Here is a 13,669-nt window from a genome sequence, read left to right as displayed (position 1 = left end):
TCCCCTAATATTATTATTAGGATAATAATATTAATGGTATTCAAAGTAAAAGTGTAAGCAGCCAGGGCTATTGTGACCCTTATCTTAGGAGACACTCCCACTTTTCCACCAGCTAAGTCTTTGGTCACTCTGTGGTTATTTGAAACAAGTGAAAAGTAGAAATGAAACCCAAGAATTGATATTCATCAGAAAAAAAAAGTCATAAGCAAAAAAGCTAAAAGATAATTTTTGTTAAATAATGAACACTCATAAAACAGCAGTGAAATGGTATTAAAATGTCTGATTACTTATTTCTCAGCATTCATCGGATAACTTAAGCAGCATGAAGCAGTAGTTGCACTTAAAAAAATGACAAGAAAATAGCTATTCATTTAGTCGACAGGGAAGGTTCATTTCCTTTTAAAGATCACTGGTGTCACTGCTCATCACCAGGGTGAGTGTCAACACAGGCATCTTTATGCTGAGATGGTATCCACAGCTCCTTTGCCTACAGTTCCTGGAGCAAACTTCAGGGTCTTTCTGGGAAGGGTCTCGGGAGGGACTGTGGACTGCCCCCCACCCTAGATCAACGAGGCCCCAAGACTGCATATTGCTGCGTGGTGGCTGCTGAATTTGGACATATCCAAAGGAGGCCCAATGTTTCTAGGCTGGGGGCAGCATAGAGGGAGTGTCCACTGGGCCTGGAGACAGACCCCATGTGATTCTGGACTTGCATTTTTAGGGCTGGGCCCATCTGAAGACCAGTGGCAGCTGGGAGGACTGCCAGCAGTTCTGTCTCTCTTCCTGCCAGCCCCATTTTCTTCCTGCAGGGAAGGATCGTGGACAGGGAAAATGACGGAGGAGTGAAGCAGGGCCACAGACAGAAGTGACGAGTCCTCTGCCCTCTGCCTATTGCACCATATTCCATAAAAAATAAACACATTTGAATTGTTTGTGTATTGCTAATGCTATGGCATTCCAGGCACTGGCAGGCTGCAGAGAGAGCTGCACTGTCATGAATCCACCAGAATCCATCCAGAGACGGCCTTGAGGGTCAGGATCTTTGGAGCTTCCCTTTGGAAGGGTCAGCAGTGCCCATGTGCCTCGTGCTCTACACAGTGCTGTGAAAATGAAATTAAAGGGTAAAAACAAAAGAAACCCATGGGTAGAAAATCCCAGGGCTTTATGGAGTCGTTTGGCAATAATTTATAGTGTACAGCATCACACAGGTGTGTCTGTGTGTCCTCCCCTTGCCAGCCCTGCCTTCTGTGCATCTGCACACAACTGGCCCCAGGTTCTTCTATGTGCCTGGAGGAAGCTCATAGGTGGTTGTTCTTGGAGAGGTAGGCGATGAGGGCCACAGCCACGCCCACGTAGATACCAGTTCCAATCGTGATGGATAGCACAGCCAGGAACAGGGCCCGCCGGGAGCTAGTGCTGGCCTGGTGGAAGTCGCCCTTGGCCACGGCTTTGTTCGTCTGTTGGAGAGAAAAGAGAGAGGAAAAAAGGAAGTCAAGATGAGCAAGTCAGAGCAAATGAAGTGACTGTAGTGTTCACCTCTGGTGCCTTTCCAACTTTGAACTTAGCTGACAACAGACAGGGAGGACTTACCAAGGGGTAACTGGGTGTGCTCCCAGGTGTGATGCAGCTGTTCTATAACTGGCAAAGAAAAAATAGGGAGGTATTGCTTCCCCAGACTGCAAGGCAGTTAAAGCTTGAAAAAAGAAAAGTGTTCCCAGGAATACCCATGGCTGGTAGTACTCCACCACCAATGTGGAGTCCAGTGTCTTGGGAACCAGGATGTGAGGGATAGAGTAGATATTACAGCCTCAGCACCCTCTTTTCTACCCATAGATGATAGTTTATTTTATTAGGAAAACATTGAATTTCCTTTTTTTAAATTTTTATTTATTTATTTTTTTGAGAGAGTGAGCAAGCCAGGGAGGTACAGAGAAAGGGAGAGAGAAATCCCAAGCAGGCTTCACCGTTTCAGCATAGAGCTCGATGTGGGGCTTGAACTCATGAATTGTGAGATCATGACCTGAGCCAAAACCAGGAGTCAGACGCTTAATTGACTGAGTCCCCAGGCACCCCGAATAACACTAGAATATGTTCACACTTACCTGATTTAACTTTAAAACATAGTAGGGGTGTGAGGAAGGAAATTATAGTTCTCATTTCCCAGAGAGGATACTATGGCATAAGACTGTTAAAGCAATTTCAGGATACTTAACACTTTAGTCTTCAGCTGGTGGCCATGGAACCCAGCATTCCTGACCATTGACCTTCTTCACCATAGCTGCACTTGGTAAAATTCAACCATCAATAAAATTATGATGTAAGACCAATACCCACATTTCTGGTCACTCAGTTGCCTAATGAGGTGTTGCTTTGATAAAATTCATGTTTCTTGGGATCACAAGATGGATAGGAATGTGGAGGCTTGGGATGTTGTATCTGGTTGGGTATTTTGCAGCAGACCCTATGTACTCATCCCCAACCCCTTCCTTTGCTGTCCCTCTCCACAGGTGAGACTAGAAATGTTACACAAGAGCATGGGGACTGTCATGAGTTTCAGCTGTAGCCATCCTGAAAGGACCACTTGAGGAAAATGATGAATTTGGCTGATGGGGGTAGAAGCTACCAGGACCCCCTAACCCCTGGGAGGGTCAAGTGATGCTGAGGAGGGTTAACCCCAAGATGGCTGGGGATTCTTTGTGGTCGGGGAAAGGCAGAGCCCACTGTCCAGGTCAATGTCCTAACTCACTCTCTGGCCCATCTCCAGAAAACCAGATCTTCCCTGGGTCCTATCTCCATGTGTCATCAGTGGTATTTCTGCATTGTGTAGGCCGGTATAGGTGTGGTATGTTGTTTACTCAAACTAAGGTATGCCAAAACCTTTGCAACAGACCACAAAGGGTTAGACTCAGAAGTAACTCATGAGATGAAGTTCCACCCTGCACAGTCCTGATCCTGACTGATGAAATGTGGAGCTCTGTGTCTGGTTGAGAAAGGACTCTGGTCTGCTTGGGACCTCTCTTTTTCCTACCTGTTGGATCCTGGAGGTCAGTTTTTGCCTTCCTCTCCTGATTTTCTTTCTTGGAAGGGAGCTTGGGAGCTCACTGCTGACAATTCTTGATGAAGCAGAGCTAAGGGAATGTTGAATGAGAAGCCTCCTAGGACAATGCTAATTAATTAATTAAGCCTCAATTAGCTGTGTTTCATTTTCTCTAGCAGCACTCCCAAACACCCCAGTGTCTCATAACATGATTCCCTAGAAATGCCCATCCTTAGCCAGGCGGCCACATTCCATCAGAATGAGGCTTTGCTACTATCTCTCATTACCACTACCCTTAAGGCAATTTGCCCTGGGCCTTGCTACAGGAGAGGACAGACAGGAAGGCAGGGCACACTGGGCACTCCTTCCCCCTGAAAACAGGCCCTGCTGGGAGTGCCTGTGTCCCTACTGACCCATCTCATCAAGACTCACATGTTTCAGTAACTATGTTTAGTAGTTGCCTTCCTGGCTCAGCTTTAAGCTCCAGAGACAGGTCCACACCTGCCTTGTCCACACGGTCTGCCTGAAGCCTGGGTGGATGGTAGGAACTCACTGAACATTTCATGAATGACTGAGTGGGCTGTACAAGATCAGCTCCCTTCAAATGCTTCCAGGTGGTACTGGCACCAGGTGCACCCTCCTGGGTTCTCTGGTGGTCTGTGTGAGGAAGGTAGTGGCACTGGGAAGCCTTGACCTAAGCTCTGGCCCAACTCTGCAGACATCCCCTCTGGCAGGTTCTGAGCCCATGGCGCGAGTGCTCTAGTCCCCAGGAGCCCAAAAGTGTCGGCTGGGGAATCAAGCTCCACGGTTTACTCTCACAGTGCAAGCTGGGAACACCCTCTACGTTTTGTTTGGTTATAGGGCAACTGTTCCAACAGGAAGTATGTTGTGTTGGAGATGCTATCTGCTGAGATTTATCAGAAACAGCAAACAGATAGAGCCTCATTGGCAAGCAGGCTGCTTTTCAGCAATGCCACTCAGCATTTGCATTTTGCAGAAGCTCCTGTGAGGTAGCGATGCTACACTCCACAGACTGGGCATCCTGGTCTAACAAAGGTGGTCCCTGACACACATCCTTTGTTTCAGAAAATGGATCCTGTGGCTACAAATCAGCTTGTATCTCCTTTGAGGTGCAACCTTGAAGAAATATTTCCATACTGAAAACTTCTGGGCTAAGTCTCCAGGCTTTTCTTGCTATGCAGGAGTGCAGGGGTCTGGTCCTGGATCCAGGGGTCTGTGAAGCCCTGATGCTGAAAGCAGGACTGTGTGCATGTGCATTTTTATGAGCTGAGGGTCAGTCAGGCCTACTGGATTCCCCCAGCAGCCACGTTCCCAGCTGCTCTGACTGCTGCATTGGGGTGGGTGGGGAAGGAAAGGAGATACCAAGGAACAGAGCCAACCTGGCATCTCCTGGTAGGGACAGGAGGACATTGCAGATGCTTGCTTCTTGGCTAGAATAAGCAGATGTTGTTTGCTTGCCCTAACTGGGGATCTAGACTTGTCTACACCCCAGTGTGCACATGCAGCCCATCGTTTGTAAGTGAGTGTGCTGCAGGCATGCTGAGAGGCCTTACTTGGAACGGCATGTGGGTCTCATCAGCACAGACTGCACCACGTCAGATGGCTCTGCAGCAGGACTTCTCAAACTTGGGGCACATTCCAATTGCCAGGAAGCTTTGAAAACTCCTGATGCCCAGGCCACACCCTGGGCCAGGGAAGTCAGAGGCTCTGGGTTGGGACCTGGCTTCTGTGCCTTTCATGCTTCCAGATGATTCCAGTGTGCAGGCAAGGTCGAGACCAGGGTGGCCAATTGTCCCAGTTTGCTCAGTACTGAGGGGATTCACAGGACTTGGGACACTCGGTACTGCAATAGGGACAGTTCAGGCAAACTGGGATGAGACTCACTGCTTTGCAAGAAGGCAGCCCTGGTCTGGCGTGGAGAGCATCTTGATGACCCACCTTTTCCCAACAGAATCACCTTTCCATGTTGGCAATAGAAGGAATGAAACTGGGAGAGTTGGAGCTCAGGGGGTGAACTCAGCCTCCTGGGTGTCCCCACCTGAGGTCGTGGCAGCTGTGTGCCCTGATGGCCTGTCCGTTCACCATGCAAGGCACTTCTTTGATTCCTGCATGTGGGAATTTGCAGAAAGGGAAGCCACTCACACCCTCAGCTCTCACACTTTTGTTTTTAGCTTGTGGGGTGTTATTTCTAAACCTCATTCCCTCTGGTTTATGGCCCTAAGGAGTATTGGCTGGCATTTTACCTCCTAATAGCCTCCTTTCTAATGGCAACATGGGATTGACCTCTGTTTTTGTGGGGCCAACATGCCCTGCAAGTGGGAGCCCCATCCTTGATCCTAGTCTGTCCTCCTGGAAAATTCCTTCTGCTGTGGAAGGTGATGTGTGCCAAAGGAAATGGACAGCTTAAACTTTGTTCTCAGGCATTCAAATAACTTACTTGAGTCGTCTTGTGCTTGTCGGGGGCCCCTTCCTCCTGACTTGCCTACACCTTTCCCACTTTCTCTAGCTGCCGGCTACAGACCTTTCCACAGGTGGACCCACTCACATTGTCTCCAGCAGTGCCTGCTATAGTCCCCGCGCCCTGCAGCACAGCATGCATGGCCTTCTTGACCCTGAACCCCAATACTTCCCAGCCTCATCTTCTCCCACAGTGGGGTGACCTGCCACCAAGGCCCTCCCACTGTGGGGTCAAAGATACTGCCAGCCCCTGGGAGTGTGCGTGTGACTTTACTTAAAATCATGTGCTCCACCTACTTTAAAAGGGGAAGAGGGAGTCTGAGAGTTGGTGTTCCCATCTGTGCAGTGGACCAATTGGCATGACGCTTGGTCAGTGGAAGCTCTGACACTGGCTCCTGCCCTTCACTCTCCAGACCCACGCTCTTCCCACATTTACCTGCCTGTGGCTGGGAGGCTGCCCTGGTTCCTTCTCCCTAAGGGCCTCTCAGGGAGGTTAGAAAAGGGGGACAGGGCTCACCACCTGTGAGGGCTGCAGAACCGATGACTCCTGCAGGTTCAAACCCTCCATCCTATTCTCTCCAGGCCTCCTCATTGTGGCTTCTCTGACATGCCCACTCCAGTCACATCCCTGTCCCTTGTGGTCCCCACGCCAGCCATCTTTGTAAATCAGCCCTCTGCAAATGATCTAATTGGGGTGAGTCATCTATTTCTTGACTGACCAGCTACAGCTAAGACAGCAATAAAATGTTTGCATCAGCTGTGACGTGGCTGTGGGCCTGGGGCAGGCTCCCTGAGGACCTGACCTGCAGGCTTTTTGTTGCCTGTGAGAGGCCAGCAGGCTTCCAGGCACCCATCCCCGGCAGCCTTCTCTCTCCTGATGGCTGTGTTTATCATCCATTGCTGAGGAACACATCATCCCCAGCTTTGGCTTCAAACAAGAATAAGCACTTCCATGTCTACCAGTTTCTGAGGGTCAGGAGTTTGAGAACTGCTTAGTGAGGTGGCTCTGTCCTGACCTAAGTGGGGCTTGGGCTGCATCTTCTCTTTCCTCAACATCCTTACTGAGTTATGGGCTGAGGCAGGCCACAGGGCTGGGGAAAGGCAGGTCTCACTGGCTCAGTGTCCCCTTACTGGAAGTTTCTGGCTCCTTCCTCGTGGCCTTGTTCACCTCCAGTCTGCCCGGACTCTCCTCCTAGACAGATGGCCTGTCTTTGGGCATCTCAGGATCTGCTCCTGGGGACCCTTTCACGAAAGTGTAGCTATGGCTCAGATTGGCTCCTGCTTGCACAGGTGAATGTGAACTCCCATGAAGCCAAGGGATGCACTCATGGTGTCACAGTCAAGAGCTCCTCCAGTCAGATCAGAATCAAATCTGTGCCAACTCTTGGGACAGTGACAATTCTGGCTCCTGGGACTAGGCTGAGAGGCAGTCCTCCCATGGAGCTCATGTTCACAGGGCGGTTGCCTACAGGCAGCTTTCCCTCAGCATCACCTCTGTCACCCCTGAAGGCAGAACTGGGAGGCCCACCAACTGGACAGAAAGAAGCATGACACTGTAAGCCAGGCCCTCTGGCCCAATCTATAAGCAGCTGTTCCCATTTGTACCCATGAACAGGACAGGAAATCCACCTGCTCCTGATTTGGGGTGGGAAACTTCTCCCTTGGGGCTGGGTTTTCCTTCCCTGCCCTTCCTCCAACAGGTCATGAGTGAACTTTTTTTACTTTCTTTTGGGGGCCTTTTGCTTAGAAGACAGAAAGTACAGGTGGCTAGCAAGTTCTTGACCAGCACCTAGCTGTACCTTCTGTGGGACCCAGACTTGCACCCTCTGGAAGGTGGCAAAAGTCATAAGGGAGTGGGGAGCCTTAAAACACTGGGGCATAAAGAATCTCCAATCAGAAAGCAAGAAGCCTCAGACACCACAGGGCACCTTGGGGGCCTGGCTCAGCCACAGGCCTGACTGGGGAAATGTTCCCGTCCCCCCCCACACCTTGGAGGCGCTGAGTTCTTCAACAGCCTGCTGGAACATTTCACACTGAAACACTAAATGGGCACTCTGGTTCTTTGGTTACACAACTACCCTCATTTATCTGGTTGTGAAGATACATAGCAAACCTGACTTTTAAACTGAAGAGCAAAAGGAAAACAGTGCTAAAATTCCTGAAAACCACTGGCTTCTTCTCCTCTCTCTTGAGTGAAGGGATTTAAACTGAGGAATTAAAAATCATATAAACAAAGAACGCACAACCAGGACAAACACGCTATGGCTAAGTGTGAGGTCAGTCAGCTGTGCCACTGGGGTCACACCTCCTGAGGTGAGGCCAGGCACCAAATCAGACCACCACGTCAGGGGCACACGTCATCTATCACAAGGCAGGAAGCTTCTTATACTCATTTAACAATTTAAATTTGCTCAGGTTTTCATGATGAGACAGTCCATCTTGCAGAGAATTAGTTAAATTTACATTCATTGGGTGGCACTTTTTAATACTTTTGCTTATTTATCTACAGAAACGTCTCTCTGTTGGTGGTGACAGAACTTTCCTAGTCGTAACTTTTAGTGGTTTCATCTGCAGGGACTGGCTTCTTCGCATGATCTCTGACTAGATTCTAGGCCCTGCTTTCCTCTGACGCTTCCTGTGTGTCCAGGTCTTGCCACAGCTGGAGATCAGCCAGGCTGTCCAATTCTTACCCACTTTCCAATGTGGCTCCCCTTCTTGTTGCCCACCCAGGTCCTGGGTTTACCTGAGATTTATAAGCCCTTGACCATATTTGTTTGATGTTCCCTACCTTTCTTCTTCTGCTCACTCACAATAGCTAGAAGTTCTGTTTGAGGCTCAATATCATAAGAGACATGGTGCTGGATAGCTATATAGCTGCTGAACATTTCCCAATTTTCAAAACAGGAGAGGAGAACCAAATCAGATGTCTGAAGCCCTGTGTGCCCATGGAGAGGACAAAAGGGTTGGGTGTTTGGAGGCAGGGAAGGGAATTTGAAAGAATCTTAAAGCATGCTGTGAGACCCAGGCCCACTCCATTAGGAGGGCAGGTGTTTGTCTTTCACTGTAGGCCCAGGGAGAGCAGGTTAAATGGGCACTGGGGTTCTCATGTATGTTCCTTGCACTGAGAGAACATGACCAATTCCTGTGTGGAGAATATAAAAGGCAGATGTGGGCTTGCCAGTGGCTTCAGGGTCAAGGCTGAAAGAAGTGCTGCTCTGTGGGGACAGGCCAGGCCCTCCCACCAAGAACTAGACATGGTGGGCTGCCACTGGGACTGTCTTAGATCCTGTCAAACAGAGGCCAACTGAGGGGCAAGCAGACCTCCACAGAAAATGCTGACAAAGACGCATGGCTTGTCTCATGCAAACTGTAGTTGAGGATGCAGAATGCATGTGGGATCTGCAAAGAACCCACAAGAATGCCTAGATGAGAAAAAAGCTGTATGCATCCTCCAGGCCCAGAAATCATGAGGCCTCACATGACAGCCTGAGTTGGGTAAGACTGCTCTACCCTCTGGCCATGTCTACCATGTGAAAGGGGAAGACACCATGGCTGGCAAGCAGGGAGGAGGGGAGTGGGGGAGATACTGCTCCCCTCCTTCCCAGGAGTGCAGCGATGCCCCAGCCAAGCACATCTTGAAAGAACTGTGCTGTACACCACCCCCCCCCCCCACCAGGCTCAAGTGGGAAAGGGACACAGTACCAATTATTAGTAAGAATGTGGAAAAAACAAATTATCACACAGCCCTGGTAGGAGTGTAAATTCTTATCACTACTTGAGGAAACTATCAGTCTTCTCACAGCTGAACATATGAGCACATTATACAACAACAAACCTACTGTTAGTAAATACTTAAATATTACTTATATGTTCACCAAAGAACATCTACAAGAATGTTTGTAACAATGACCATCATAATAGCTCCAAACAGGAAGCCAGACAAATGTTCAACAGCAGTAAAAAGGATAAACAATAATGATACCCAGTAATGGTAAGGAAATAAATCTCAGAAACATAATGTGGAACAGAAGAAGCTGGACACAGGATTCTATTTACATAAGTAAAAAACAGGCTAAAGTAGTCTATGCTGTTGGCATAGAAGTAGGTTAGTGGATATCTTTGGAGAGGGTCAGTAACTGGAAGAAAGCATAGTTTAAAAAATCTACTCTTGCACCCAAGATAATTTTAGAAGTGATTCTACCAAAAATTAAATGACCATATGAGAACTATTCATAAAGAATAGAGAAACTCATTTTATGAAACTAGTAAAACCTTGATATCCAAACCAGAGGGGAGGGAAGGAAAGGAGATGCTAAATTCTCTATACACACAGATGCAAATCAAGTGAAGGTATGCCCTGGCTTCTCTCTACAGACTGCTCTCTAGCTCTGTATTTGCAGTGGCCTTTTAAATTCTTAACTCACCTACTATATCCTCAGAGAGTCTTACCTGCCCCTGCTGAGGGAGGGGTTGCTGGGGGTCCAGCACTCACCATTCTGGTGCCTTGTAGTTTCATGTTTCAGAAGCCTGGATGGGTTCAGCACAGTTTACTCCATGAATATAGAACAGATGACAGTACAGCCTTTTCTACCATGGTTTCTCAGTGCAAACACGCTTTGGTCAGAAACATTTCCACTACAACAGGAACCCTCTGGGGCATCCCTGTGGCTGACAGTCACTGGCCTTATATAGAGTCTACAAGCTGATAAGGAAGATATAAATCAGGGGTATCCACAAAGGAAATATTTATAATCATGACCCCTTTCTGTGTAAGGTGAAGCCTACTTGGCTCTGCTGCTGAGCACAGGAAAGGACTTGGCTTTTTAAGTTTGGGCATGATGCAATGCTCTGCGTGACAGAGGGAGAAAGGTTTGCTGCTCCTCAGGGAATCCAGGAGAGGAGGGGAAGAGAAGAGCCAGGAAGAGGGTCAGAAGGTGGGTCAGAGAGGGACTGTCTAGTGTGTGCCATGCAGGAAAGCTTTCTATGAGGATGGAGGTGTTCTATGTCCGTGCTGTCCAGCATGGTGGCCACTAGAATATGTGCCTCGTGTGACTGTGGAATCTCTCATGGGGACATGCACTAGCCCCAGACCTCGTGTAACTTTGGCAAGGTTCTCTATGCCAAGCTCCATACCCCTGCTAGGAGACCATCTCCCCTTCTTGAGATGATCTGGAATGTTTTAAAGGGTCTGGACTCTGGTCCTTCACACATGGGCCAGGAACCATGGGCCAACATTTGTCTTAGCTCTGGGTTGAGTTTCTCACAATCTTTGTCAAAGTCTTCACTTCCCTTGGCTAGAAGTATTGTTTGAGGGTCTAGTAAAATCATGATTTTCTCTTAGAGACACCCTGCTGCTTTGGTTCTCTTACACTCATTTTGAGGGGAAGAATAGGTAAGGTTGGATGTTTCCACGTTCCACATCATCCACGGACACATTCATTCCATTCCTGTAGAGGAGCTGGGTCCAGGCACAGCTGGGAGGGCCTGAGCAGAAAATGCCAGCACCTAACACCAACCTCCAAGATTTGTGACAGGCTCCTGAAGACACCTGCTGCCTCCAGAATCATCTCTTTGGAAATTTATAGCACTTTGGATATTTTATGACTCATTTTTCCTCTAGTACCAATATCTGTCTGGCTGGATTACATTGCTTTGCATTATTGCAAAGGTTATTTCCATTATTCATTACAGTTAACATTTGCTATGTACTAAGGTACTCAGAGCTGTACTCAAAGAAGAGGCAGACTCCATGTAACATTCTGAAGGAGAACAGCAAGATAATTGGGACATAAGCCACAAGAATGGAAGACCTCTCAGAGGCAGGTGCTCTCACACCGATCCTCAACATGCATGTTTCTTTCCTCACATGTATTTATTTCCACATGCATTTTTATGATTTCCCCTATTTTAAGCCATTTAAAACAACAGATCTTCTATTGCTAATTAGGTCCGAACAGCAGAAAAGAGACCCGTTAGGAAACAAATATACCGATTGTGTTTGGGTAAAACCTGACTCAAACCTCAGTCACCTGGGCATGGGCACTGAGCACCGGCCTTCCAGGAGCCACTCCACCTGCCTTTGGTCTGGGCCCCTGAACTCAGGGGGGAGGGAACATCCTGTAGAGATGTCATCAAAATCATTTCTTCTGCGGATCTCATTTCACAGAGAACACAACTGCAACTACACACACAACAGTGGCCACTGTGCCACGCTCATGTGGGATGTATGAGCTACTGCCACCTCGCATTATCCATGAGGGCTTAGAGAAGCCACCAAACCCTAGAGGGCACTCAGCTCCTGCAAGTCCTTCCCAAGGGGACTTCCACCCTGTGGCCGAGGTTGCCAACTCGTTCACACCCTTTCTCCCCCACAGGCTGGCCTCTGGCCCCATCCAGAGAGAAGACTGCCTTGGTTTCTCCACACACTTGTTTGCCTGTGAGGCGAGGGCTGGAAGGCTGGGACTCCTCAAGTGAGAGTCCAGGGAACCTGAGTGGAACCCAGGCAAAATGGGAGCCCCTGGGGAGGGTGAGGAGACCTCCACTCTGCACTGTCTCCTGGTGTCTCCCACTGCCACCTCCCTGCCCAGGCCACCCTCTCTGTGCTCCTGCCCAGTGCCCCCAGCCCCACCTGCTTCTTCCAGGGTCACATGTGGTCAGGAAGCAGATTGTTAGGGAATAAAAGTGATCATGAGATCATAGGAAGTTCTATTATTAAATAAGAATTAGAGACAAAATTAGCAGGACTGAAAATTGTCACCCTCCCCATTTCTCAAATTTGAACAGCTATAAATGGCTATACATTTGGCTATTGGCTTATTCTGTATCTTTCATTATTTTAAAAATATGTGCTATATAAATATATATGTGTATCTGTATATACATAGACACACACATACCATATATTATATATACATATACACACATACCTATATATATATATATATATATATATATATATATTATACATGCACACCTTCCCCAAATATGACATTCATAGGGAAAGTGCACAATTCATAAGCATACAACTTGGTAAATTTTTACAACATGCACATACCTGTGTAACCAGCGGGTTACTGGTTGGAGAGCAGAACTGAGTCAGCTCTTGGAAGCCTTCTCTGGCCCCTTGCTGTCACTCTCCCCCAGCAGTTATCACTTCAGAACTTTCTATAACAGATCCTAGAGTGTAGACACTAGTGTTTGTGGCTTCCTTCACCTGTGAGATTCATCCCTGTTGGGTATATAGATAATTTATTGTCTAGTGTCCTACTGTATGAATATTCTGTAACTAATTTGCCCATTTTCTTCTGCAAAGATAATTTCCAGTTTCAGGCTATTATGAATAAGGCTGCTACAAACATTCTAGTACTTTTTAATGAACATATATACTTATTTTTGTTGGTATGCAGCTAGGAGTAGACTTGTTGATAATAAGGTATGCATAATAAGGTTCAGTCTGTAAAGTAGATTTTATACTCACAGTAATATGCATGCAGGTTTCTAATAAACCAATGTTAATACATTATCATAAACTAAAGTCCATGTTTTAAGCTTACTATCCACCTTCTGTCCTGGATCCCATCCAAGATACCATATTGCATTCAGATATCATGTCTCTTTAGGCTCTTCTTGGCTATGATAGCTTCCCAGGCTTTCCTTGCTTTGGATGACCTTGACAATGTTGAGGAGCACTGGTCATACATATTGTAGGATGCTCCTCTACTGACAGTTGTCTAATGGATTTGAGGGAGGAATACCACAGTGGTAAAGTGCCCTTCTAATCACTTCATGTCAAGAGTACATCCTATCAACAGGACTTATCACTGGGCATACAGACCTTGATTGTCTGACAGAAGTAGTATTTATCAGGTTTCCCTATTCTAAAGTCACTCTTCTTTCTACCTTTGCATACTGTCCTCTATCAAAGGAGGTCACTGCATAGCCCACACATGATATGAGACATGTGCTTTTCTTCCTTCAGGGTGGAGTGTCTATATAAATCATTTGGAATTCATCTGTACGGGAGATTTGTGTGTTCTCCCCCATGAATCAATTCATCCAGTCATTTATTTATATCAGTATGGACCCTGATATTATACATTATACTTTGGCTTATAATTCAATACTATTTGTCACTTTGACCATGAAAAGATTTTT

At 47.3% G+C, this 13,669-nt stretch overlaps 1 protein-coding gene across 14 annotated transcripts in view; it reads right to left on the bottom strand.

Annotated features, from left to right (window-relative positions):
• Positions 1-215: 215 nt before the first annotated feature.
• Positions 216-13,669, bottom strand: part of SYNDIG1 (synapse differentiation inducing 1) — a 181,383-nt gene continuing 167,929 nt past the window's right edge. For 11 of the 14 annotated variants that reach the window (XM_045445508.1, XM_045445510.1, XM_045445512.1 and 8 more), the window contains one exon: positions 1,303-1,457. In XM_045445508.1, the coding sequence (XP_045301464.1) occupies positions 1,411-1,457 (47 nt within the window). In that variant the 3' untranslated portion in view covers positions 1,303-1,410. Of the gene's footprint in view, positions 1,458-12,569; positions 12,744-13,669 lie in introns of all 14 variants that reach the window. The other 3 variants (XM_045445517.1, XM_045445518.1, XR_006703367.1) reach the window with 2 other exon arrangements.

This window comes from Leopardus geoffroyi, chromosome A3 (assembly GCF_018350155.1).
Source record: "Leopardus geoffroyi isolate Oge1 chromosome A3, O.geoffroyi_Oge1_pat1.0, whole genome shotgun sequence".
Taxonomy (NCBI): domain Eukaryota; kingdom Metazoa; phylum Chordata; class Mammalia; order Carnivora; family Felidae; genus Leopardus; species Leopardus geoffroyi.
This window is presented reverse-complemented; position numbering and strand designations above follow the sequence as displayed.